At 39.6% G+C, this 24,219-nt stretch overlaps 2 protein-coding genes and 1 long non-coding RNA gene across 4 annotated transcripts; 2 read left to right on the top strand and 1 right to left on the bottom strand.

Annotated features, from left to right (window-relative positions):
* The first annotated feature begins 2 nt into the window (after nt 1–2).
* On the top strand, nt 3–3,305 carry LOC146668511 (tubulin beta-4B chain-like). The gene is made up of 5 exons (XM_085410436.1): nt 3–200; nt 1,204–1,312; nt 1,412–1,522; nt 1,725–1,969; nt 2,053–3,305. Exons 1-5 carry the CDS (start codon nt 144–146, stop codon nt 2,863–2,865), a joined length of 1,335 nt encoding a protein of 444 aa, XP_085266562.1. The 5' UTR covers nt 3–143; the 3' UTR covers nt 2,866–3,305.
* Nucleotides 3,306–4,153: 848 nt separating this feature from the next.
* dennd1c (DENN domain containing 1C) lies at nt 4,154–19,702 on the top strand. Of its 2 annotated transcripts, XM_085410433.1 has the most exons (23): nt 4,154–4,320; nt 4,744–4,808; nt 5,408–5,451; nt 5,966–6,015; nt 6,109–6,228; nt 6,349–6,418; nt 6,838–6,918; nt 7,013–7,078; nt 8,741–8,794; nt 8,922–9,032; nt 10,705–10,805; nt 10,910–10,955; nt 11,070–11,171; nt 12,572–12,697; nt 12,904–13,005; nt 13,306–13,396; nt 13,485–13,525; nt 13,608–13,658; nt 13,776–13,823; nt 13,911–14,018; nt 15,101–15,183; nt 17,694–17,919; nt 17,994–19,702. In XM_085410433.1, the coding sequence occupies exons 1-23, from the start codon at nt 4,304–4,306 to the stop codon at nt 18,996–18,998; spliced, it is 2,808 nt and encodes a 935-aa protein (XP_085266559.1). In that variant the 5' UTR covers nt 4,154–4,303; the 3' UTR covers nt 18,999–19,702. The 2 variants fall into 2 exon arrangements, with proteins under 2 accessions (XP_085266559.1, XP_085266560.1); XM_085410434.1 differs by lacking the exon at nt 7,013–7,078.
* On the bottom strand, nt 14,194–17,828 carry LOC146668510 (uncharacterized). The gene is made up of 3 exons (XR_014912159.1): nt 17,668–17,828; nt 15,074–15,137; nt 14,194–14,312 (listed from the first exon to the last, which is right to left on the bottom strand). It is a non-coding gene; the product is annotated as an uncharacterized LOC146668510 (long non-coding RNA).
* Nucleotides 19,703–24,219: the final 4,517 nt, after the last annotated feature.

The following is a 24,219-nucleotide window of genomic DNA, read 5'->3' as shown; positions in this document are numbered from 1 at the left end:
CAGCTCCTCCGCCATTCAGCCAGACTGCCGACTGATCCTGGAGGGCCAGGACTGTTCAATTGCAAATCCGGAGCCCACCGCAAGCTTCCCCCTGTTTCTCCAGCAGCAGCTCTCTGTGAGACACCCCACACCGCAGCGACAAAATGCGTGAGATTGTGCACCTGCAGGCCGGGCAGTGCGGGAACCAGATTGGAGCCAAGGTGAGAAAAACAAACGGATCCTTGTTGGCATGTCGTCTACCTGTTAACTGTAGTCGGTTTTATGTAACGAAACACAAGTTTATCCTTGCTGCTGCTGACGTGTATCCAAGCAAGAGGTCATGCTGCTCACAGGAAATACTAAATAGGTCAACATAGTGGGGTGGAAAGTCTTGAATAAGCGTACAAAAGCATCCCTCAGGATGGGCGGTGGCAAGTCGAGACGTCCCCATTATTGTCACTTGATGCACTTTTAAATGAACGACAGCACATAAACGGGGACCACGGGGTGTTATCGGTGTAACACAGCATGCTGGATGAAGCTTATCTGTGTGTGAGAATATATTGATTTAGGCTGACAAATCATTATTCGGGAATTTAATGAATGAACTGACAGCAATCGTGTGTGTGTGTGTGTGTGTGTGTGTGTGTGTTTGGGGGGGGGGACACACTGAGAGGGGTGTGGCTCAGACAGCGAATTGACAGGAACACCGGCAGACGTGCTGCCGTGCAATTTTTTTTTTCCACATATGCAATCATATTTAATTATAATAATAAGTAGCGCTTTAGGCTGATATTGTATTACCCATCTTTTAAACCTGTCCTTTAAAGGTGTCTGTGAACCAAAGATGTAAGATGGCTTGAGAAATGTATTACACAAGATTCTGAGGTTGGATTGATAAAAATACTAACAAGGATAATGATTTTAATTCTGATTTTTTTTTCTAATTTTTCAATTCATTATTCCCAAATACCATCAGAACAGAGCAAAAGCAGCACACGTCACACCTTAGGAAATATTTACTCTTTAATATTTGCCCTTTGATTAAATTTGTTGTCAATCTTCTAAGCAATTAATCACGTGGTTGAGCTTCTATGGTTTAACAAGTACAGCAGGATATAAATAGCGTTGAATTTAGCTGTCGGCATTTGAATGTCTCGACACTGCCACAGCACGCATTTAACTGCTCTCTGGCTTGTCTGTCTCTAATCGACCTGTCTGCAGTTCTGGGAGGTGATCAGTGATGAGCATGGCATCGACCCAACAGGAACCTACCACGGAGACAGTGACCTGCAGCTGGATAGAATCAACGTCTACTACAATGAAGCTTCAGGTTGGGACTTTTGAAAGGCAGCTATTCACTGTATGTGTCGATCTTTGCTTTCGAATGGTCTATATTTGACCATTTTTAACACGTGACTTTGTATTGCAGGTGGAAAATATGTGCCGAGGGCCATCTTAGTAGATCTGGAACCAGGCACTATGGACTCTGTCCGCTCTGGGCCTTTCGGACAGATCTTCAGGCCAGACAACTTTGTCTTTGGTATGGGATAAACCACACAGACACACACAAAAACACACATAATTACATGCCTTATTGATTATACAGAATATAATGATAGCTGAAGTACTGGCTTTGACAAGTAAACAGTTTAAATAACAAACTTTGACATTTTGATAGCTAAATATACTTCTAGACAAACAAACCCTAGCTCAGCCGATCACAATGAACTTGTTCCTTCCAGGTCAGAGTGGAGCGGGTAATAACTGGGCGAAGGGCCACTACACGGAGGGAGCCGAGCTGGTGGACTCTGTTCTGGATGTGGTGAGGAAGGAGGCTGAGAGCTGCGACTGCCTTCAGGGCTTCCAGCTCACACACTCTCTGGGTGGCGGTACTGGCTCTGGTATGGGAACTCTGCTAATCAGCAAGATCCGTGAGGAGTATCCAGATCGTATCATGAACACCTTCAGTGTGGTGCCCTCTCCTAAGGTAGAGTGATTATGCAAACCATCTTTGCTGGCATCCGTTTGTCTCCCTTTGGTTTTCCTGATCTTTGCCTTTTCTGTCTCCAGGTGTCAGACACAGTGGTGGAGCCCTACAACGCCACACTGTCTGTCCACCAGCTGGTTGAAAACACAGACGAGACTTACTGCATTGACAACGAGGCCCTGTATGACATCTGCTTCCGCACCCTCAAGCTCACCACTCCCACTTACGGAGACCTTAACCACCTGGTCTCCGCCACCATGAGTGGGGTCACGACTTGCCTTCGTTTCCCCGGTCAGCTCAACGCTGACCTCCGCAAGCTGGCTGTCAACATGGTTCCCTTCCCTCGTCTGCACTTCTTCATGCCCGGCTTTGCTCCCCTCACCAGCAGGGGTAGCCAGCAGTACAGAGCCCTCTCTGTGCCCGAACTCACTCAGCAGATGTTCGATGCCAAGAACATGATGGCCGCCTGCGACCCACGCCACGGCCGCTACCTCACCGTGGCCGCTGTGTTCCGAGGGCGCATGTCCATGAAGGAGGTGGATGAGCAGATGCTGAATGTGCAGAATAAAAACAGCAGCTACTTCGTGGAGTGGATCCCCAACAACGTCAAGACAGCCGTGTGCGACATCCCGCCCCGTGGCCTCAAGATGGCCGCGACCTTTATCGGCAACAGCACTGCTATCCAGGAGCTGTTCAAACGCATCTCTGAGCAGTTCACGGCCATGTTCCGCCGCAAGGCCTTCCTCCACTGGTACACTGGCGAGGGTATGGATGAGATGGAGTTCACTGAAGCGGAGAGCAACATGAACGACTTGGTGTCCGAGTACCAGCAGTACCAGGATGCTACAGCCGAGGAGGGAGAGTTTGAGGAGGAGGGAGAGGAGGAGGTGGCCTAAGGCTGAAGTCACTCATTGTTTCTCATCTGCACTCATGACTCCATCCAACCATCCATCCGCTCATTCCGGTCCTACTCTGCTCTCTTTTTCTTTTCCTAGAGCACTGTCCTTTCCCAGTTTTCTTGTTCCTGTATTTTCTTAGTTCTTCCCGTTTCTGTCTGCCTCTTCTCCTCATATCTCTTGACCCCTGTCCCCCTTTCCTGCCAGAGTAGGACTCACACTTTAAACATGTAAACACAGTGCTCTTTTAGAGGTAGCTAACACAGATGTGTGCTTGTGGGTTATTTGTTAAATTGTTTTTATTTTGGAGGGTTTGTTTTGCTTAGTGTTTGTTAATTATCATCGGTTAAACAATTGCATACCTGGAACACATTCACTTCATTCAAATATTATGACTTGTGTAATTTGACATTGATTAAAATACATTTGTGGGAAAAATATCCATTTGTGTATTTACTTTTTTCTCTCACATTTGAAGTTGGTAAATGGCCTGTATTTGTATAGCGCTTTACATAGTCCCTAAGGACCCCAAAGCGCTTTACACACCCAGTCATCCACCCATTCACACACACACACATTCACACAAGTTCACTCTGATACACTATTATTAAAATAATACTTCAGTCTGGAAGAGAAAGAACTTGATTTTAACTTTCAGCCTCGATGTCACAGGAAGTAAATCAAAATGGAGCCCTACAACAGATTTAGGCAGTGTGGCTGCAGCAACACAAGGAGGCAGTATGACATTTGTGAGTGTGGTTCTTGTCTGAGCAGGATGTGCATGTGTTATTGTCGCCTCACTACTTCAGTATTTTGTTATGGTGTTCAGTTCTAATTCCTGCTTATGTGAGCAGTATCAAGAAACATATTTAGCTTTCTATGTCAGCTATATGATTTATACTAAAGTGAAACCAGCACCTTTCAGTTCCTCAGTAAAGGCTGCCATTACGTTGGCACTCGGGGAAAGGTTTAATACAGAGTGATTTATCAACAGGTTCCTGGCAACTGTTCTAATGTTAAAGTAAAGACTTATCCATTTTAAAAACTTAAATATGCAAATTTCCCAAAGTTTTTTGTAAGTTCTTTACTTTTGCAGCTGCTAATGTGAATATGTGGTTTTTGTTAAAAGTCAAATTTGCATTTAAAATGCATGAAGAACAAAAAACATTAAAAGATAAAGGAATTTTAAGCCAAGTGTCTATAAATGGCCTGAATTTTGATAGGTGGTCTTATAGCAGACGTCATTCACACACGAAAACCACACATACTGACATAGATCAGGAAGTGTTCTGTCATTCCAGTGCTGATTGAGCAGGCTGCTGTTACTGTTGCAGTCTCTGTCACTGTTACATCAGAGGTATGGTTGTCAACTAGTACACCTGCTGAAGACCTCTCTCCTCTTGGATGCCACACATGGACACAGTCGCATTTGGACAGTATGGGCTCCAGACTGAAGTAAGTAATTATGTCATTTTTGTGTGTCGACTTCCATCACCATCAGTATGCCCGTCAGTCTGTTCTTGCGGTTTCTATTACTTCCTCTCGCAACTGCACAGGAAGTTTCCTGTAGCAGTTCTGTCGCCTTCTATCTGTTGCCATATGCTTCACGGTACATTTGTTCTTGTTCACAGCAAAGAGAAAAGTTCCTCTTTCGTTCACACATATGACTCGTTTGTATTACTTGGCTGTTGATTTGTTCTCAACATTACACCTGGTTTATTTTTGTTTATGCTCAGAATCTTCTTCGTTTTGAGAAAATTTATGCTAGACGTGGTGTCAATTCGAAGCACTGTCTCAACATGTATATGACTATATTTGGTGGTTAATGGGTTTTAAGAATAAATTTGTGTCATTGCTCTTAAATCTCTTTCCTGTCAGACAAAACCCTGAGCGAACCTTCTACTGGTTCTTTGAAGCAACTTGCCCTGTAGCCAGAGACAAAGGTGAGGCCTCTGTGGTTTATCATCTGTTGCAGAGCAACTTAGCTACGCAGAGTGATTTGTCAGCACTGGACAAGTTGATTAAAATTGCTCTTCCATTATTTTCTGTAACTGTATAAACCTACCTTTTGTCATTTTCCTACATGACACACAGCACCGATTTGAATTTCAAGCACTTGGCTTCAAAAATAAAAGATGATGTTTTTTATTTATGTATTATAAAATCATTAAAACGTCACCGCTAGTCTTTATAAAGGTGTTTCTGCTTGCACTGAGAATTGTTCATGCTTCCTGTCATGTGATCAAAAAAACCCACACAGCCTGTGTAGTCAAACATGAACTACATAGAAAGATGGTGTAGTGATCCCTCTGACTGAGCAGCTGAGCATGTGCAGAAGACCTTAAATGCTAAATAATGTTTAAAAAGCATTATATTTATACATTTGGAATCATTTGCCACTACTTTTACCTCATTATTTTCTTTATTTTCATCATAGTTATTTTCTAAACTTTTAAAAGGCTGCTACAAAATAACTTCTAAATACATTTTAAATGTAGAATTAGCATTAGTATTTGTCCACTCACTTATTTTAATGTTACAGATCCTGGACTGCTGTTTCAGTTTCCAGAAGACTTCAATGATGAGGTAGCTTGTGTTTTCCTGCCCTTGTGAACAAACGTAATAATATTTATGCTTTAAATAAAAAAAATAGCCTTTGTTTTGTTTGTGGGGTTTTTTTTACACAAAGTGAGAACCAGTGTTTTAAGTTGTTCAATATGAAGCTTTACTTCTTGTTTCAGTTAAATTCCTGAAACATCAGCTTACTGACATTCTCATCTACAATAGGGGAACACCTTAAAATCATATCATAACATAACATTGTATGTGCTTGTTAACTTACTGGTCCTCTAAACTTCGATGGCATGCCCCCCTCCCCCACTCAGGCCTGAAAACAAGCACAAAAAAGGTTCATGCCCCACAATTTTTTTTAAATCTTTACAACAACAAAAGCACTTCCAAATTGAAATTTAATGAATTAAAGTGCTCCACTTGTGTGGCCAAGCTGTAGTTAGATTACTTTCTGCTATGCACCCTGACAGAGATCACAGTATGCATCTAGATTATTTGTCCTGTTTCAAAATTGTTTCCCACTTTCTAGGAGTCCTGTCAAACATTGCCCAGGTTCTGCTTCCCGTATGATATACAAAGGTGAGTAGAATAAACTTGTTGGTTTACTTCAGACTGCATTTCTGTATCATTTGTGTTTCATATGTTGTCTTCTCTCTACATTTGTCTACTCAGAGTGAGAGATGGGGTGGCTGTGCAGCACTTTACTTTTGTTCTAACTGACCTTGAGGGATGTCAACGCTTTGGCTTTTGCCGTCTCACCAACAGCACACATACCTGCCTTTGCATTCTAAGGTACATTTCAACATGTGTTAAAAATATTTTAACACCAATTCTATTTGCATTACTTTCATTTTCAGGATACCGTTGTTAAAAAGTGTTGTGGTTGTGTTATTTTTATCAATGTTATTACAGCTATCTTCCATGGTTTGAAGTGTTTTACAAACTACTCAACAACTTGGCTGACTATCTCTCAAAAGGGCAGGTAAGATTCTCATGTGTAATATTTATCTTCTCCCACTTGTCTCTTAACCGCAGTTAAACTGTTAATAAAAGATGGACAAAGCATTTGTTGGTTTGTAAGATCGTATATTGAGACTAATAGCTGAGCGTTTTGTCCATTTCCATTTTCCTACACAAGGATTTGACTGAGAAACCAAGGACAGTGAATACTCTTATGGTAGTAACTTGTCAACTACAACATAGTTACACGTAGCAAATATACTTGCTGTATTGTATTCGACTCTCACAGGATTCTTGAATAATTCTGTATCAAATAAAAGAATGCAGGTTTAAAGCAGTTCTACATTAGCTTCACATTTCCAAGCAAGAGGCTTCGTCCATCTGTGTCCATGTAGCATCTATTTCAGTATGCTTAACATGACCACTTCATCTCTTCAACAGACCAGTGAAATGAAAGTTCTTTTGGCATCACTCTACAACCAGCCCCTTCCACTGGCTGCTGGATCCGTCACCCTGCAGATGGTAAGTCTCTAATTAGCCAACAAGAACTTGGAGTCACACAAAACTATACTGCTGTTTTCTGTCAGTGGTTAGTGTGTTGTTGTTTTTTTCTGAGGGAGAGCAGGTTTTGGTCAGCACAGAAGTGTCCCATCCTGTTGGACACTCAGAGAGACAAAAGGGGGTGAGTCCCACAGGAGTTCATGTGGTCTGGAATCACAGCTTTGTAGATACAGACTAACTCCTGCTGGAAAACTACAGTTGTCTGTGCTTGGTGGCTACAGCTGCAGACTAAAACCTTGTGTTTAAACCAAAGCATGCACAACATGCACTAATATCTGGCATTCCTTATAGCCTTTGGAACAATTTGTTTATTAATCCAAAAGCCATAAACATGCCATTATGTTACTGACCCCAACAACTGTTTTGTCTTATAAGAAATGCCTCTGTGTGGCCGAAAGCTGTAACAGGTTTTATTTTATGAATGTTTGTGCTTTTTTGAGTTTCATTCCAAAATAAATTGGTTACCTGAAAAACACATTTACTCACCTTGTGCAATTCCTTTGCATTTGCAATGGAGAATATATTTAGAAAGTTTCAGTCCTGGTTGATGGGGAAACTCTTATGATTACAATGGAAAAAGCAGGTGTTACATTAGTAGCATTTTTTTATGTAGTTCTAAATGTTAGTTGAGTTAAGTCAATTTAAATACATTGCTTTTGCAGAAAAATGCTAATCTTAAAGAGCAACAAAATTAAGTTTAAATCTCATGAAGGATTTCAAGAGTTGAGATTTGAGTTGAGTCAGAGGCTGTATATAAAGGATGGACAAAAACACCGTGCTGTCGCAAACCAACAAACCATTGGTTTGTTGACTTCTGTTGTGAAACTTCAGGCTAATCATTTTTCATCAGTGTCCTAGTTTTTCAACAACACCCTATGAGAATCTCCACGCTTGTAAAATAGTGTCTTGTCAAATACTAGCCAAATGTCAAACCATATGCTGATTATTTTTATTATTATATTGGATTCCTAGGTGACTTTAGGATTTATATTTGATTATGATGCTTTGTATCAGCCTCAGATATGTATTTGCATTTATATGCTTAATCAGTGCTGTATGTGCCTGCTTTATGGGTGGTTGGGTTGGGGGAGGAGAGTTTTAAGGCTTGCTGTGTATACTTGATTATATTGCTTGTATCGTGCATCTCAGACATATACTTGTATCTTATAGCCTGTTAAATATTGTTTACTTGCCTAGGGACTGCAAGTGGAACATAGGTAGTAACTAAATATGGTAATGGCATGTGAGGTCAGTAAGTTTGTGCAAAGTTCCTGACAAATACAAAATGCAACTAAACCTAAAACTATTAAAGATGATGTGAAACTGGTGATTGTGGCCACAAACCTATTAGAAACATGTTCTCTGAGGTCATGCATTGAGTAAGTAACAGAATGACTTTCAAAAAGAATCCTACATAAATGATTTCATTTTGCAGCCAGATGTGCCATTGTCCGCTGCCCCCACCCTCCCCCCACTGGCTTCATTTTTAAGACCATGAAGCTACATCCATCTTTTATATACAGTCAGTGATTATTTTTTAGCTCACATAACTGTGTGTGCATGTGTAATTGATTGCTGTAGAGGGAATTTTGGAATGAAATACTAAATTATATGTCTATAACCTTTGATGTGTGCATATATGTTGTGGAAGACACTAATCAGCATACTAAACCGCGTTGCTAAATGCAAAAACACTTCCCAAAAATTTCAGAGATATTATCTCAAGGATTACTGATAGTGTTGATAAAGTATGAGCAATGTTTTATTTCATATGTTTTGGCAGGTTCCATACTTCATCGCTCCAGACCCCAGAAGTCTCCCTTCCATACCTGAAAACGTAAGCATGGTTAGGTTAAAAATTTAAGGCTAAATTTTAAATTTCAACAAGCAGTGATGGATTATGTGAACACGCCTTTCCCCACTTCAAGCTAATATTTCTATCTGTTTCTTGTTTTATACACCAGAGGAACTTGACCGAGTTGATTGTGGCAGTAGACGTGGGGAACCTGCTTCAGCTGTATGCCAGTATGCTGTTTGAGAGACGCATCCTCATCTTTGCCAGCAAACTCAGCACTGTAAATTACACAATTCTCTTTTATCCATTGCTTTACTTTAAATGTATTTACATCAACTTTGTGGTATAAAAGAGAACTCCCATCCCCCTAACCCATCCATCACATTTGGTACATGACTAACATGAATTAATTTTCACACATCAAGCATAATGAAAAGTAACTAGGCCTTATCAGGTCTTAAAATGATATAATTACCAGCTCAGACGAACAAAAACACATGCCATATCCTCCAGAGAACCGAGGAAACAAAAGTATCTTTCAGTTGAACTGTTTTTGTCCACTACAGAGGACATGATGAGTAGGTCGGATCTCAAGAGGATATTAAATGCCAAAATGCAGAAGCAGCGTGTGTGAAAAACGAACTATACTCAGTGATTCAAGAGATTGTTTAACCACTTTTGTCAGCAATAACTTGAAGGAATTATTTTATGTATGACTTTGTCAGTCTCTCACATGATTGTGGAGGAGTTTTGGCCCAGACTTCTATACAACATTGCTTCAGTTAATTAAAATTTGTGCTGGAGTTTGATTGGGCCATGACAACACCTTCACTCTTTTATTTTTTATCCATTCTACTGCGCATGTACTGTTGTTCGGTTCCATAACCCAGTTTTGGCTAATTTTGTCCTCTCAGTGACCGCAAAGTTCCCATGCCCTGCAGCTGCAAAAAAGCTCTAATCATCAATTTTATCTCTGTGCTTGATAGTTGCTATAATGTGTTTGTGTTTGGGTTGGTATGCAGTGTTGTGGCCAAACATCTCCAGTTATGTCTACTCTGTCCAAAGGACATTGTTTCAGAAGTCTTGTGGTTTGTTTAGGTGCAGTTTTGCACTCATGCCGTCATGTTCTTTTTACAGAGGCGAGGCATTGTCCTGGCAACCCTTCCAAACAAGCCATACTTCAAATTGTTCTGCCATGAACTTAACATAACATGTTACCTGAGGCGTGTAAAGTCTTAGACCAGTTGTTGGGATTGTAGCATCGTCTTATCATGGAGTAAATTTTCTTTAACTCACGGGAAGACTGGGAGTTGTCTTAAGTGTTTTCCACTTGTGAATAATATTTTTCATTTCTCGTGTCTCATTGTTGAGTAATGGATGTCAAATTGTTTGGAAATGGCCACATAAGTCTCCCCAAGCTCATGGGCAGTAATAGCTGCCTCACTATGATCATTGATGATGTCTTATGTTTTTTGGCATTGTATTAATACACACTTAAATACTCCACTCCAACAAACTGCCCAAACTTCTGATTTTGTTGATGATGAAGCAACATCTGCAGGCTACTTAACCCTTAATTTAACAACATACGTAGTTTTTCACACAATGCTTCTACGTTTAAGCTTAGTTTGTTGTAAATAAATAATGGCAGGTCATGTTGCTTGTTGATGTTCATCAGGTTATGTTTAATGTTCTGATATGTTAAAGCTTAGGATGGAGAGGGGCTGTGCTTTCCCTTTATGATTGTACAACTATGTTTGGTCAGCTGCCATTAAAGTCAGTAGCAACACTAGTATCTGCTGAATCCATGTAACTGGAAGTCAGACGTAGAGCAGCTAGAACATGTTTGAATCTATAGTTTTGTAGTCATACCTTGACCACTATTTTTGGCATGTGTCAAACCACACAGGAAGATTTGTGTGCTAAAGCTTTTCTCCATTTTGTGCGTTTAGCTGACATCCTGTGTGCATGCACTCAGTGCTGTGCTATACCCCATGTACTGGCAACACATCTTCATACCTGTCCTGCCACCGCACTTACTGGACTACTGCTGGTGAGATTTGTCTGTTTACGTGTTTAACTGCCTACCTATCTATCTACAAATCTGCCTTCCTGCCCACAGCTGTTTAATTGATATTTGTTTTTTAATGGTCACAGTGCACCCATGCCTTACCTGATAGGAGTCCACAGCAGTCTATCTGAGGTAAACTGCTGACCTTATACTTCAATATAAAGCCACTGCTAAACTCAAATCCTCCAAATCTGTCAGATTTGTCTTGAGATATTGAAGCCTAATCTGTTACTGTCTGTCTGACAGAGGGTGAGGAGTCGTGGGTTGGAGGAAGTTGTTATTCTGAATGTGGATACTAACACCCTGGAAACCCCTTTTGATGACCATAAAAGGATACCTTCAGATGTGGTAATAAATAGTCTTAGTTTGTGTGATGATGCATAAGCTGCTTCTTTTGTTTCCACACTTTTTTATTTTAAGCAGGAAAGTGTGATTTCACTAACTATTTTCGCCCATTCACTGCAGCCCTACACGCTACTTTGATCTTCAACATTCATAATCTTCAACTGGACCCATGTGAGAATAGCTTAGATGACTGTCTGGTAAACTTGATTTGCCTGCTACAAAATCTGACAATCAGGCAGCATCCTGGCTGAAATCAAACACTGGACTATTTCAGGGGTGTCAAACTCATTTTACATGGTGGACCGCATATAGCCTACTTTGATCTTAAGCGAGCTAGATCAATGAAACTCCCCTTTCTGTCAGTGTCAATTACATATTTAACTTTGTTTTTCCACGATGAAGAAAAAAAAGGAAATCTGTCAGCACGACTCTTCAGACTTAAAGTGAAAGAAATAAAATCACATTAAAAGTTCTGGTAGCTTATTGCCCAGACATTTTTGTTTTAAGCTGTAATCTTAAAAACTGAAATTTCTATACTAAAATCTGAAAAAGTGAAAAACAGAAACTTTTATGTTTTTCACAAAGTTACCGAGGTTTCATTAGGGACATAGCTAAGCATTTTACAATTTAGCATAATTTTGTAAGTTGAAATTTCTTCAGTACTGAATAGCAGAAATTAGGCTTTCATGTCAGCGGTTATATTTTTTGGGGGGGACTCAGTGGCCGACAACACTGTTCACAATGGTGAACTGTAATAAGCAAGCGAATAAAGCAGGAAACATCACTGTCAATTTTTTTATGGGAAACTGGTATCAAAGCACAGCGAGAGATAGATATAATTGCACACGTTTGATATCCCATCCAACTATTTTAAACATTTCTGAAGCGAACTAACTCACGTTATGTACTAAAGTAAGGACGGGCAGGTTTGGACAATTCCCCAGCATATTCTCTTGATTTCACCTCCCTTTTAGTGGTAAAAATGACAATAGAATATAATGATGCTACTTAGGGGACAGGTGTTATGATGAAAACTAGGCTCAAAACCTATAAAAAGGAAACAAGAGTCCTCTTAACACATTTGAAATAGTGTTTACATGTGAAGAACATGAGACAAATAAGACCACTAATAAACATAGTTTACTAGTTATGGTTTAAATACATTTAATTCACAGTATACATTACAGTTGGACCAATCAGTGCTTTTTAGACTGCCTTGGGTACTGGAAAATCACAAAGTTTTATCTCTGAGCAGGGACATACTGGGCCCAGAAACTGTGCTAAAAGAACAAAATTTACACCATGCAAGATTGTCGAGTTGCTCAAATAGTTTTTAAGCCCCTGAGCGCATATATATTAATAAACATATTACAGATATAAATACAGATGCTGTATGTGTCCAGATGTCCGGATTGAAGATGTGTTTGAAGCGCCAAGCGGTGTCACCTGGATGTGGTGTTTCTCAGGCCTTCCTGAAGGCTCAGGCTCTGCTCTTTGGAGGCTACAGGGATGCACTGCAGCCTAATGAGGTCTGTCATACATGAAATACATATCGGTATTTATATATGTATTTAGAAAATCAATTTAGGCACTTTTATTTCCACATTTCCCAACATGTTTAATTTAAATTCTCTAAGTATTCTGCAGCTCTGCACATCTGTTATATCAGTATTTATTTTTAGGAGTAATTCTTCTTTTGTTGTTCATGGCCGTCTCTATGTGTTGCTTATTGCAGGAAGGAGAAATATGTTTCTGCGAAAACCTGTTTTCAGATCACAAATCTCCGAGTATGAAGCAGTTTCTTCAGAGTGCTGTTCATTTGCAGTGCTTCAAACAGGTAAACACTGCCCTCTGCTGTACACTTAATGCAATTGTAATAGTAGCTGAGCAGTGGTTGGACAGAGATTTAGAAAATGTTCGAGGTGATTGTATAACAGCCATTGATAGAGATGTGTAATTTGATAGATTGTGTTATGCTAAACAGATTACTATTTTTTAAAAATAATAATAATCATTATTTTTTACATAATTAACAAAAAAGATTTTGAATTTGGCGTGAAGTCAGGCCAAGCATCTTCATGTCACTATAAATGAGTGAGCTGTTTTATTGATGCTGTATATTTGTTCGTTTTTTCAGTTCATCGATGCTCGTCTGGATATTCTGAATAATAAAAATGAACCAGATGATCTCTTTGAGGAGGAGATTATAAAGTGTGAATCCACAGCAGGTGTGTATCTGTATCTTTACCTGTGTGGTTGTGCATGTGTATGTCCATTTTTTTCATTGCTTGCTTATGAAATTATTTCTTTATGTAGGAAGAGGTAAATCCTATCAACAGTTAGTTGGTAATTTAAAGGTAAGTTCACTTAATCTTCAAAGAAACACTAATGCATTTGGCATCATCTTGGCAAAAATTCTTGCATTTGTACTTTTGACAGAAAGGAGGAGGTGCTCTCATCCTCAACATGAAGTCCAAAGCAAACATGAGAGTGAGTACAGTGTTGAGGTGTTTTTTTTTTTTAAATTATTATTCTGAACTAATACTATGATTATGTTGCGCTGCTGTAGGTCTGCTACTAATCTGTTTATCTGCTTATCTCTTCTAGGCCAAAGTTCTTGCCAAGTCAGGTCTGAAAAACCTGCTGATACATAAGGTGAGCACATGTTCATGTGGGCAAATGCTTTGATGGATAAAAATTATACTGTGTTTTTAATAAACTTTTGTTTTGTGTTTGATGTAGGTTAATGATGAAGAGCACACCCTTCAGAGAGGTGGATCAGTATCACACCGCCGTGCCCAATCTGACTGCCTGCAGAACCGCCTACCAATCACACAGCACTTCGGGAGGGTGAGATACCACAATTTAATCTCATGCACCAAACCCACATCTGAAAAAAAAAAAAAAAAAAAAAAAAAAATCACTCTTTTAAAATCTAGATATCTACACTCACTGGCTTTATTAGGTACACCTCATTGCATTTAGGCATGTAAAAGTGATCAAGATGACCAGCTGAAGTTTAAACCCAGGATGAGAATAGAAGAGGAAGATGGTTTAAGTGGCTTTATAGATGGCGTAGATTGGTGTCAGATGGGCACCCCAGTGTTTCAGAAACCACACAGCTGTCTGTCCAGTTTTAATGGTCTGACAAAGAGAAAATATTTAGAGAGTCACAATGCTCCACGTAAAAATTGCTTGTTGTTGTCACATCGCCACATTGCTTAAAGCTGAGAGGAGGGCAGCCATTATTCAAATAACCTTTTATTACACCCAAGGTATGCAGAAAAGCATGTCTGAAATAACAATACATTAAACATTAAAGCAGATTAAAAAAAAAATCTTACAGCAGAACATGACCACACGGTATTATTCCTGTCAGTTAAGAACAGGAAACTGAGGCTACAATTTAGAGACTCACCAAAATTGGGAAAGAGATGATTGGAAAGGCCTTGACTAATCTGATGAGTCTTCATTTCTACTGCAACATTTGGATGGTAAGGTCAGAATTGCGCATAAACACCATGAAGCATGGATCCATCCTGCCTTTTTTCAACAGTTCAGGCTAAAATTGCCTGCACAGTCACCAGATCTCAATCCAATAGAGGATCTCAGGGATGTAGTGAGATGGATTTCCAGCACTTGTGTGCAGCCAACAGATCTGCAGTAACTGCAGGATATTATCATGTCAATACAGACCAAATTCTCTGAGGAATGTTTACAGCACCTTGTTGAAGTTATGAAAGCAAAAAGGAGTCTAACCCAGTACTAGCAAGGTGAACCTAATAAAGTGGCCAGTCAAGATATAATATAAATATAACCCTGTGACCTCATTTGCTTCTGTATTGTTTTATATTATTCTTATAACATCTGAATGGTTTTCTTGTGGAAAAATTGTATTACCAAACCTTTGCTTTGTTGTTCCATCATGTCAGTCACGTCCCCGTCGACCTGCTCATAAATCTAAGACTCCTAGAGACAAGGACATCATGAAAGACAGTGAAGATACATGGGATGGGTAAGCTGTGATGAAATATATTCACTCATCTACAGAGTGTTTTAGAATACACTGAGGCTGTTACAGCTTAAGCCAGCATTGTATTAACTGCCTAGCTGTACTAAATGTAGCTGTACTTGTTCAGTTCAATTTATGTAGTGCAAATTCACAACAACAGTTGTCTCTTGGCACTTTATATTGTAAGGTAAAGAATCTACAATATTAATAAGAAACCCCAGCAACCACACAGCTCCTTGCCAAATGGCAATAGTGGGAAAGAAAAACTCCCTTTTAACAGGAAGAAACCTCCCAGGAAGTCAGGTAGGGGCAGCATAAAAGAAACACTATGAGAGAAAAAGACAGAGTGCAATAATTACCAATGATTAAATACAGTAGTCCTGTTTATAAAGGAGTAATTTAAAAAAAAAAAAGTGAGTAAAAAAGAAACGCTCAGTGTATCACAGGATGTCCCCCAGCAGCCTAATAAATAATCTGTGTGCTGTCTCCAAACTGGGAGCTGGTTCTGTAGAAGAGGGATAGCTGAAAGCTCTGCCTCCCAGTCTACTTTTGAAAAGTCTAGGAGAGACGGATGGGATGGAGTTCTCCACACAAGACCAGGATTTCTCCAGAATGTTTCCCAGTTATTTATGAAACACACACCATTTTTGGACACCACTGAGACAGTGAGAGGTTTAAGGAGAACATGACAGGAACACAAAGTAATAGAGTGAATGTACCATTCACCAACTGCTTTTCAGATTAGGGTTTAAAACAAAAACAGATAAAACCAGATCAAACAGGATTCAGACTCCTTCCCTTTTGCCAATTTTTTGACTTTAAATAAATAAAATGGAAATAGGGGTGGGCGGTATAAATGGTATATGGTAGAAATGATATAAATTTGGCCAACGATAGAGATTTTGACTATATCGCTCTACCGCGATAGCGCATGTTGATGGTGTCATCAAGCTGCGCCTGTTTTGGTCAAAAGCATTGCAGCCGCTGCAAACAACATCATCTGCAAATTATGCCTGGCGGCAGTAATAGCAAAGAGACAAAGCACTTTTGGAATATGGGGAAAGCCAAAAACTGTGCTTCCTCCACTTCCCTACCATTGATTCATTACTGCTGAATTCTCTCGCAGCTGCTCTATTCCAATGTTGTTGCAGTATATTAATGACTAACCTCGTATTGTGCATGGATTATCTCAATTGTTCTCCTGACTGAAGTTTGGTCCGTTTATATCATCCTGCCATGCAATTGCATTTGTCCCTAACCATCAGAAACCCTCACGTTAACTTTTATCGAGTGGAAAAACATTAGCGGCCATCCGTCAGCTTCACTGTGCTAATGTTATGCTAACATAGCTGTTTTGCTAGCGATCACGTAGCACATCCATACCACCATACATACCAGCTAGTCCGACTTCAGTAAACCTACAAACATCACTGCTGTTTAGTTTTCTGTCTTCATTTATGTTGGAAGTGATAGCAGAGCTGTACGTTTGAATTTCTCCAGAAATCTCTCAGTCAGAACATGTCATATCATGTTTAGGTCGGAGCTAGCGAGCTAATGTCCTGCTAACTTCTAACTCCGTTAAATTTAATACATTCTGTTTTCATGGATGCCTGGATGTTAAACTTAATTGTTACACCTGGTAAAGCAGCAGCTGATCATTTGATTTAAGATGAAAGAATATAGACAGTTTTTAACTCTCAGTGATGCCGCAGTGTAGGGCCCAGATTACTCCGCGAGGCTCCTGACTACGGTAGCCGTAATACTCCAACAATCCATCAAGCGGTGCACCTTCATAGCTTACCAAAGTCGTACTAAAACGTTTTTGACAGATTTCTGCGCGCCGTGTACTACATAAAATCAGTTCACGGTCAGTAAGCACAACCAGAATTCTGACATAAGGCACACTGTCGATTTTTGAGAAAATTAAAGGATTTTAAGTGAACCTTATAGTGTGTAAAATACGTTATACAGAAGAAAAGAATATATCGCGATATATATCGTTACCACACATGCTTCAAATTATACCGTGATATGGATTTTAGGCCATATCGCCCAGCCCTAAATGGAAATATCAAGTCCTTAAAGCTGTACTCTGCAAGTAAAAACAAGTGTATAAATAACTAAATATTATTACATTAACATTCAGACTTTTACAATCCACACATGTGTTTTGATGTGAATTGTATGTTTTAATTACATTTTAGATGTTTGTAAAACTCTAAGTTTAACATTCAATTTTACAGGTTAGGAAGGGTTTAGAAAGACGTGGTTTATGGACAATCCATCAATTCACATAGTCAAAACCAAGCCTTCATATCTAAGCAACTCTCTGAAGACCTAAATAATAAACTGCGGAGAAGAGTTTATCAAACAGCATGTGGAAAGAAAACTGTGTAGAACTCCAAGAATATGTTAGAAGAGCATCGGGCACTAATTATCATTTGGATAATATACTGTATCTTTACAGTGGAGAATTTTTGTTCATACCGTTTTGTTTGTTGCTATCATTTCAGAGCTATGTCTGGGTCCAGGACTGAGCCTGACTCTGAGCTCCAGAAGGATGAAGAAGAAGAAGATGAGGAGGAGGAAGATGCACTGCTGTGTGATGAAGAAGAGATGGATCTTCTTGGGGAGATCTTTGATACACTGAGCTCTCGTAGCTCCCATGACCGTGGCCTGCTGTACGGCACCCGCAGCCTGGATCTGTTTGGGCCAGACAGCCATGACTTTATCACACGGGTAAGAAAACGGGTACACGTGTCCCTAACACACACACAAGTGAATGCAATTTCTGATCTGTCTGTGTTTTCCAGCGTGTTCCAACCAATCCAAGCCAAGAGAGCTTGTCTCTGTCCATCAGTGGCAGTGGCAGCTTGCACAGCTGGAATCTGGAAACAACAGAGGAGTTATCAGACCTGACAGCAGACACTGACTGGCCATGCATGGACACTAGTGTACCAGAGGAGGAAGGGTTGGAGAATATGAATATGCAGTCAGAAAACAAAACAGAAGAGCCAAAAAATGGACAGAGGCAGGACGGAGAAAAACAGGAAGAAGTGACAGGAGCAATAAATGGGAATCAAGCAGAGGAAACTGATGATCAAAATAAGTTTAAGGAAGTAAAGTTAGAGGAAAATATAGAGAAACAAGATCCGGGAGAGGGTGTAAGTTTATGGGAGGACCCGGTTAATGAAATATGTGCCAAGAGCGATGAAGGCTTAAAAGAAAACAAAGAGGATGAGCAAAATCAGACAGAGGAGGTAATTGCAGAACCTGAGATGGAAAGAGAAACACATGAAAGTCCAAAAGCAAGAGAAGAAGAAAAAGAGAGCCAACTGGAGAAAAATGAGGTGGTAAGAGGATCTTTAAGCAAACTTATAAACCCAAATCCTAAACATCCCAACTCTGTTGAAGAAGAGCAAAATCAAGGGAAGGAGGCCGTTCCAGATACTACAGTCTCTCCTGGGCCTCAGATTCCTGCTGTTGACCCTAACCCTACATCAGTTCAAGAAAAAAAGATTGAAGTAGCTACAGAAAAACTGGAGCAAGAGGTGAAGCAGACCCCCTCTCCTCCTAAAGTGCTATCTGCTGCAGCACGCTTTCAGTCTCAAGGATCCACCCAAAGCTTCCAGGTAAAGTCCAGGGTTAAGGCCTTCACTGAACCTGGGAAACCTTGCACTGTGTTCAGAAACAGGGAGAATGCACAAATGCCATGTGACTCAAATACATCAGAAACAAACAACCGCACGGAGGAAGCTGAAGAGGAAGAACGACCTCCAGTCAAAGTGTCAGAACTGAAGAAGAGATTTGAAGCTTAAACAATGCTGGTTACATTCTAGTTTTTGTTACTTAAAATCCAATTAAATTGATACATTTGGTTTCTCTCTGCATTTCCCCTGCCTCTCCGTTACTCTTAATCCCAAGCCCATTTGGTTTTACTGAAAATATAAATTATGAAATAAAAGTCAACAATGTAGTGTTATTTAAAGGCTGACCTCTGTAAATTGTAGCAAATGTTACTCAAATGAGGGTGAATGTTGCACTTGGGGATAAGTTTCAGATGAACATTTTGTGCATTAGTATTTATGAATATAACAAGCTGCAGTGTATACAAACACAAAGTAATGAAAAAAAGAACAATGTTCCCATTTTAAGTAGTTTTGGACTTTTTAAAGGCCGTCTCTCTACAATAACAAAAACAATACTGCCACACTCTTACAAACTGGCTGTTTTCTTAGTATGTAAACACATTTTATTGCTTGTATATTTTATACTTGGTGAAATGGTTAATTACTTAGAATTAAGACAGCATGGCTGAAATAAATAAGAAGAAAGTAAGAAAAATGCATGAAAAATGTTTTTCCTGTTGCCTGCTGGGATTTGTGTGGAAAAGGCATGCTATCCATCAGATTCTTTAATAAAAACTGACGCATTCTGGGTATTTACATTTTGCGACCATTTCACTTACGATCTGAATAACCTGAACTTGAATAAAATAAATACTTTAAAAACTGCTTCAACGCTCCAAGACGATGGGCAACAAGCAGGAATACTTGGTGTGCACATTGCAGTTTATTTACATAACACCTTGTGAAACATGCATTTTGATTTGTTTTAGATTAAGTTGAGCTTTTCCTAAGTTATATGAAAGTGCATCACAGTCAATCTTTTAAATCAATATTTCTTATAAATGCAAAAAACGTGTAAAAATATACATTTTTATATATAAATACACAGAACAGGCCGCACAGAAAAAATACTAACCTGCGTACAAATACAAAGTGTTATTTAACTCATGTTCCTTGCTCATGTGGCGGAATAAAAGGGAGTGACTTGTTTACATTGCAATGCACAAACCTCTCTCTTCTCTTCGTGCAGTGAAACAAATGATAGAATAAATTTAGAGGTCTGATCAGTCTTTTGTTGTCACTGGCTATTAGAAGCTGCAGCACAAATAGTGTTTAGTTTACTTACAAACTGCTGCTGCAAAACATGATGATCTCTAAGCACAGGATCACAGGAAGCTATCAGTTATAAGTTCATAGCCTTACAAAGTGACAAAGTATGTGAGGACTCATATCAGACGTTCTTCTTTGGGCAATGGTAGGGGCAAGCCAGGTTTTTCACAACCCGCTGACCTTGACTGTTTCTTCTCCACCGCACTGGGCTTGTATGTTCCCTCCATGCTTCTTTTTTTCCTAATGACGCAAAGTAGCAACAGCGTAGTCAAGCTGAGCAGGGACAGCACGGTGGAGACAAACACTGGCACCATGGGTGAGATCAACACCTCCGTGGCCATGCTGAGGAGAGAAATCACAAACTTTTAAAGTCATCAATACGTAATTTATAACATCAACATGAAAGAAGTTGTTACAACCTCTAAGGGTCAGTTGTTCCAACAAGTGTTTCACATTTGCGCACTGGAGGGCAGTTACCTCAGTTACTGAATTCAGGCACCCTAGTGGGGATGCACAACAGTTTTTTTTTGTTTGTTTTTTGTTTCTTTAACCAGAAACAAACAAAAGTGAAAATGTTAATTTAGACTGTATGATTAATGATCAGCTGAGAGGAAAACCGCATATTGGGTCAGTTGAAAAATAAGTTGAGAGTGTTTAAAATGAGCTCACCTCCCAGTAGAGTAGAAAGGATCATTCAGGTCTGCAGGATCTGTTCTTACATTTGCACCATGTAACTGTGGAGCATTAAAAAATTATATATATATATCATTCAGCCGTAACATTAAAGACACCTCCTTAATACTGTGTCTTTTGGGTCATGTGTCCTGTGCACCAGGACATTGGAGAGTGCTTGATCTGTGCCAATGCTTTGGTGGATGCTATAAGTAAACATAACATTTACATAAGTGCCAGGACCCAAGGCCTTCCCAGCTGTGCCCCACACTGCAAAGACATTATTGTTCCACTTTACACATCAGGACTTTTACTGTTGTGGCAGATCAGATACATTTAAAACATATATGTAAAATAGAAGAGACTGTCATGTTTAACACTTTGTATTTACGAGTTTGTGATCACAAGTCATTATTTGCCTGAAAAACAAATTGTAAGAAGGGTTTAAACTGTTTACAAAAAAATCCCAAGCTGCAGCACATCCATCCAACCTGCTGAATGCCTGAATCCAATTCAAGGTAGCTGGAGTGCTGGAGCCTATCCCAGCTACCATAGGGTGAGAGGCAGAGTACACCCTGGACAGGTCACTAATCTGTCGCAGGGCTAACACAAGAAGACAAAATCATCCACACTCACATTCACACTTACAGGCAATGTAAAATCATCAGTGAACCTAACTGCATGTCTTTAGATTGTGGGAGGAAAGAGAGAGATACTTAGTCTCAAATTTACTTCAATTTAAAACACCGCAGCCAGAAAACCTGTGTGACATGACAGGCACATACCTTTCAAGGAAATCTTCCTCTTTCATTCCATAACCACTTGGAATACCAAAAGAAAGAGCTTATCACAAAGTGTTGGATGAGCTCATGTTTGCGATTATATTTTCATGGCAAGAATCGCATGATTTTGAAATACTAATAAACTAATCAAGAAAAAAAAACATACACTAAAGCATTGCTGTTTAACCAATTTAGTCTAATACAAAACTACTTGATCAACTTGAGGTATAATTATGACATACAGACACACACCAAAATGTGTGGTTTACAAGCCAAAACCCCCCGCAAACTTCATGTTACAGGAATGCCATTGTACTGACTTCCACTACATTCCTTGGGAGTGTATTATTACCACTATGCAAACAAGGACCTCAGCCACTGAAAGTTAGCAGAAAGGGAAGCAATTTAGATTTGCTTTTTCTTCCCAGAATACTGTGCAACCAGCTTATTAATTTAGAGTGCTATTCTACTAACAATACTGTGTTAGTAGTGGCCAATATTAACAACAGGAACTGAATTTTTTATTGCGCTTTCATTGTTTCCAGGTTCTCAAATGTGAGGAATGTTTGCCTTCTTTGGTTTTGTTACGTGATAATAAACCTATTATTCGGAATATAAAAATAGGTCAAATTGGGCCTAACCTAGTTCTCACTCGCACTTTTAAAGCATCAATGAGCAAATCCAGTGTATGGACTTTGCTGTAATTGGATCTATGGCCCTCATAGAAAATCCTTAATCATACCAGACTGGGACACTAGGCTACAAAAAACTATTCTAAAAAAAAATCCGTGGAAGATTAAGCATTACACACTGAAAAGGTAGTTAAGAAAATGTCCCGAACTCACCATAAATGTCCATATATGTATAGACAGGAGATGCCGAACAACTCCCAATCTTAAACCTCAGTCTGCAAAGTGTAAAAAGTCTGCTCCCCATAAACCACTTAGACCAACAGACACTGACACACCCACCAAAGTTTAACATTGCCACGGGCTGACGTATGTCTCTGCCCAGGGCGGGATGTCACAGATCCCGAAACACCTGTTTAACCGGTGTCCTTCCGGCTCAGGTGAGCCCGCTGTTTCTCTGAACTGTGACAGGTGAAACCGCTTACAGCCAAAGGAATGAAGGAGCGCGTGCAGCCTCACGAGGAAGCTCAGACCGTTGGGGTTACAGCTGCGTTCATAGGCCAAGGATGAAATTTGGTATTTACCTGCCGGTTAATGGGTATCCAGGTGAGACGATCAACGTTGTAGTGGCACCCTGTTCAAAGTAACACGCTCCCGGAAACCGAGAATGCTCATAGTCTGAGAGACAGATGTCGACGTGTTCGAAGCATACTGAAAGTATTCTGCCCCACTCACCTGTCGTATTCAAATGAGCCTGGTCACATGTCCTCTCTGCACCAATCAGAAACACACTCCCCCTTTTTTTTGCTTTTTTCCCCTCAGGACCTCAACAGAACCTGGAAAAACTAGTCCATGCATTCATCTTTAGTAGGCTTGGCTACTGTAACAGCATCTTTACAGGTCTACCTAAAAAATCAGTCAGACATCTACAGCTCATTCAGAACTCTGCTGCTCGAGTCCTCACTAAGACCAAAAAAGTGGACCACATCAGTCCAGCTCTGAGGTCTTTACACTGGCTGCCTGTCCGTCAGAGGATAGACTTTAAAGTTCTGATGCTGGTCTATAAAGCTCTGAATGGTTTAGGACCAAAATACATCAGTGACCTCCTGACCCAGTATGAACCTTCCAGATCCCTCAGGTCATCTGATCCAGTTTTTTAACCAGACACGGAGAAGCTGCATTCAGCTTTTATGCTCCTTATATCTGGAACAAACTCCCAGAAAGCCTCAGATCAGCTGAAACACTCAGTTTATTTGAATCCAGGTTGAAGACTCACCTATTCTCAGCTGCATTTGAATAAAGCTCCAAATCCACACTTTTAAGCTTAAATTTCAAAACTTATATTTTAACTACTGATTTTATCTACTGTTTTTTTAATCAATTTTAAATCATTCTTTTTATTGTTTTTGTTTTTTAATGTCTCTGTAAAGCACTTTGAATCACCTTGTTGTTGAATTGTGCTATATAAATAAACTTGCCTTGCCTTGCCTCTATATTTTCCTATCTCCTATATATTCCTATCCTATATTTTTTGCTTTGTTTTTTTTTTTTAGCACAAGTCACTAAGCTTACAACCAAAAGTAGGTAATATTTGGTTTATTTGCTTTGACAAATACAAATAATCACTCAGTTGATGTATAGAGGGTTAGGCTTAATAATTAAATAGAAAAGTCCTTGTGTGAGTTTACAAAGCTGCTGTTTGTCTGTGCACAATCTACCCTGTGGCCTACTTTCGTTATTACTGAACAAACGAAACTCTGATTACCAGAAGTCCTGGTGTGCAAAACAAAGACACATTATGCCAGATAAATAGCCTGAATTAAATCTTATGAAAAAGTAAAATGAAAATTATTGATTATTGAAAATATTGATATCTGATTGATCCGGCTGCTGTTAGACCATAAATCAAACAAAAGTGGTGACCACACACAGCCCTTAGTTTCATTAGCCAAGACTCTTTTGTTTCTGTTTAAAAAAAAATGCAGTGAGCCAACACAC

This window comes from Rhamphochromis longiceps, linkage group LG6, assembly GCF_057381845.1.
Source record: "Rhamphochromis longiceps isolate RC_006_pf linkage group LG6, R_longiceps_female_GT1.1, whole genome shotgun sequence".
Classification (NCBI taxonomy): domain Eukaryota; kingdom Metazoa; phylum Chordata; class Actinopteri; order Cichliformes; family Cichlidae; genus Rhamphochromis; species Rhamphochromis longiceps.
The sequence above is the reverse complement of the archived record's forward strand: the minus strand, read 5'-3'. Positions and strand labels throughout refer to the sequence as shown.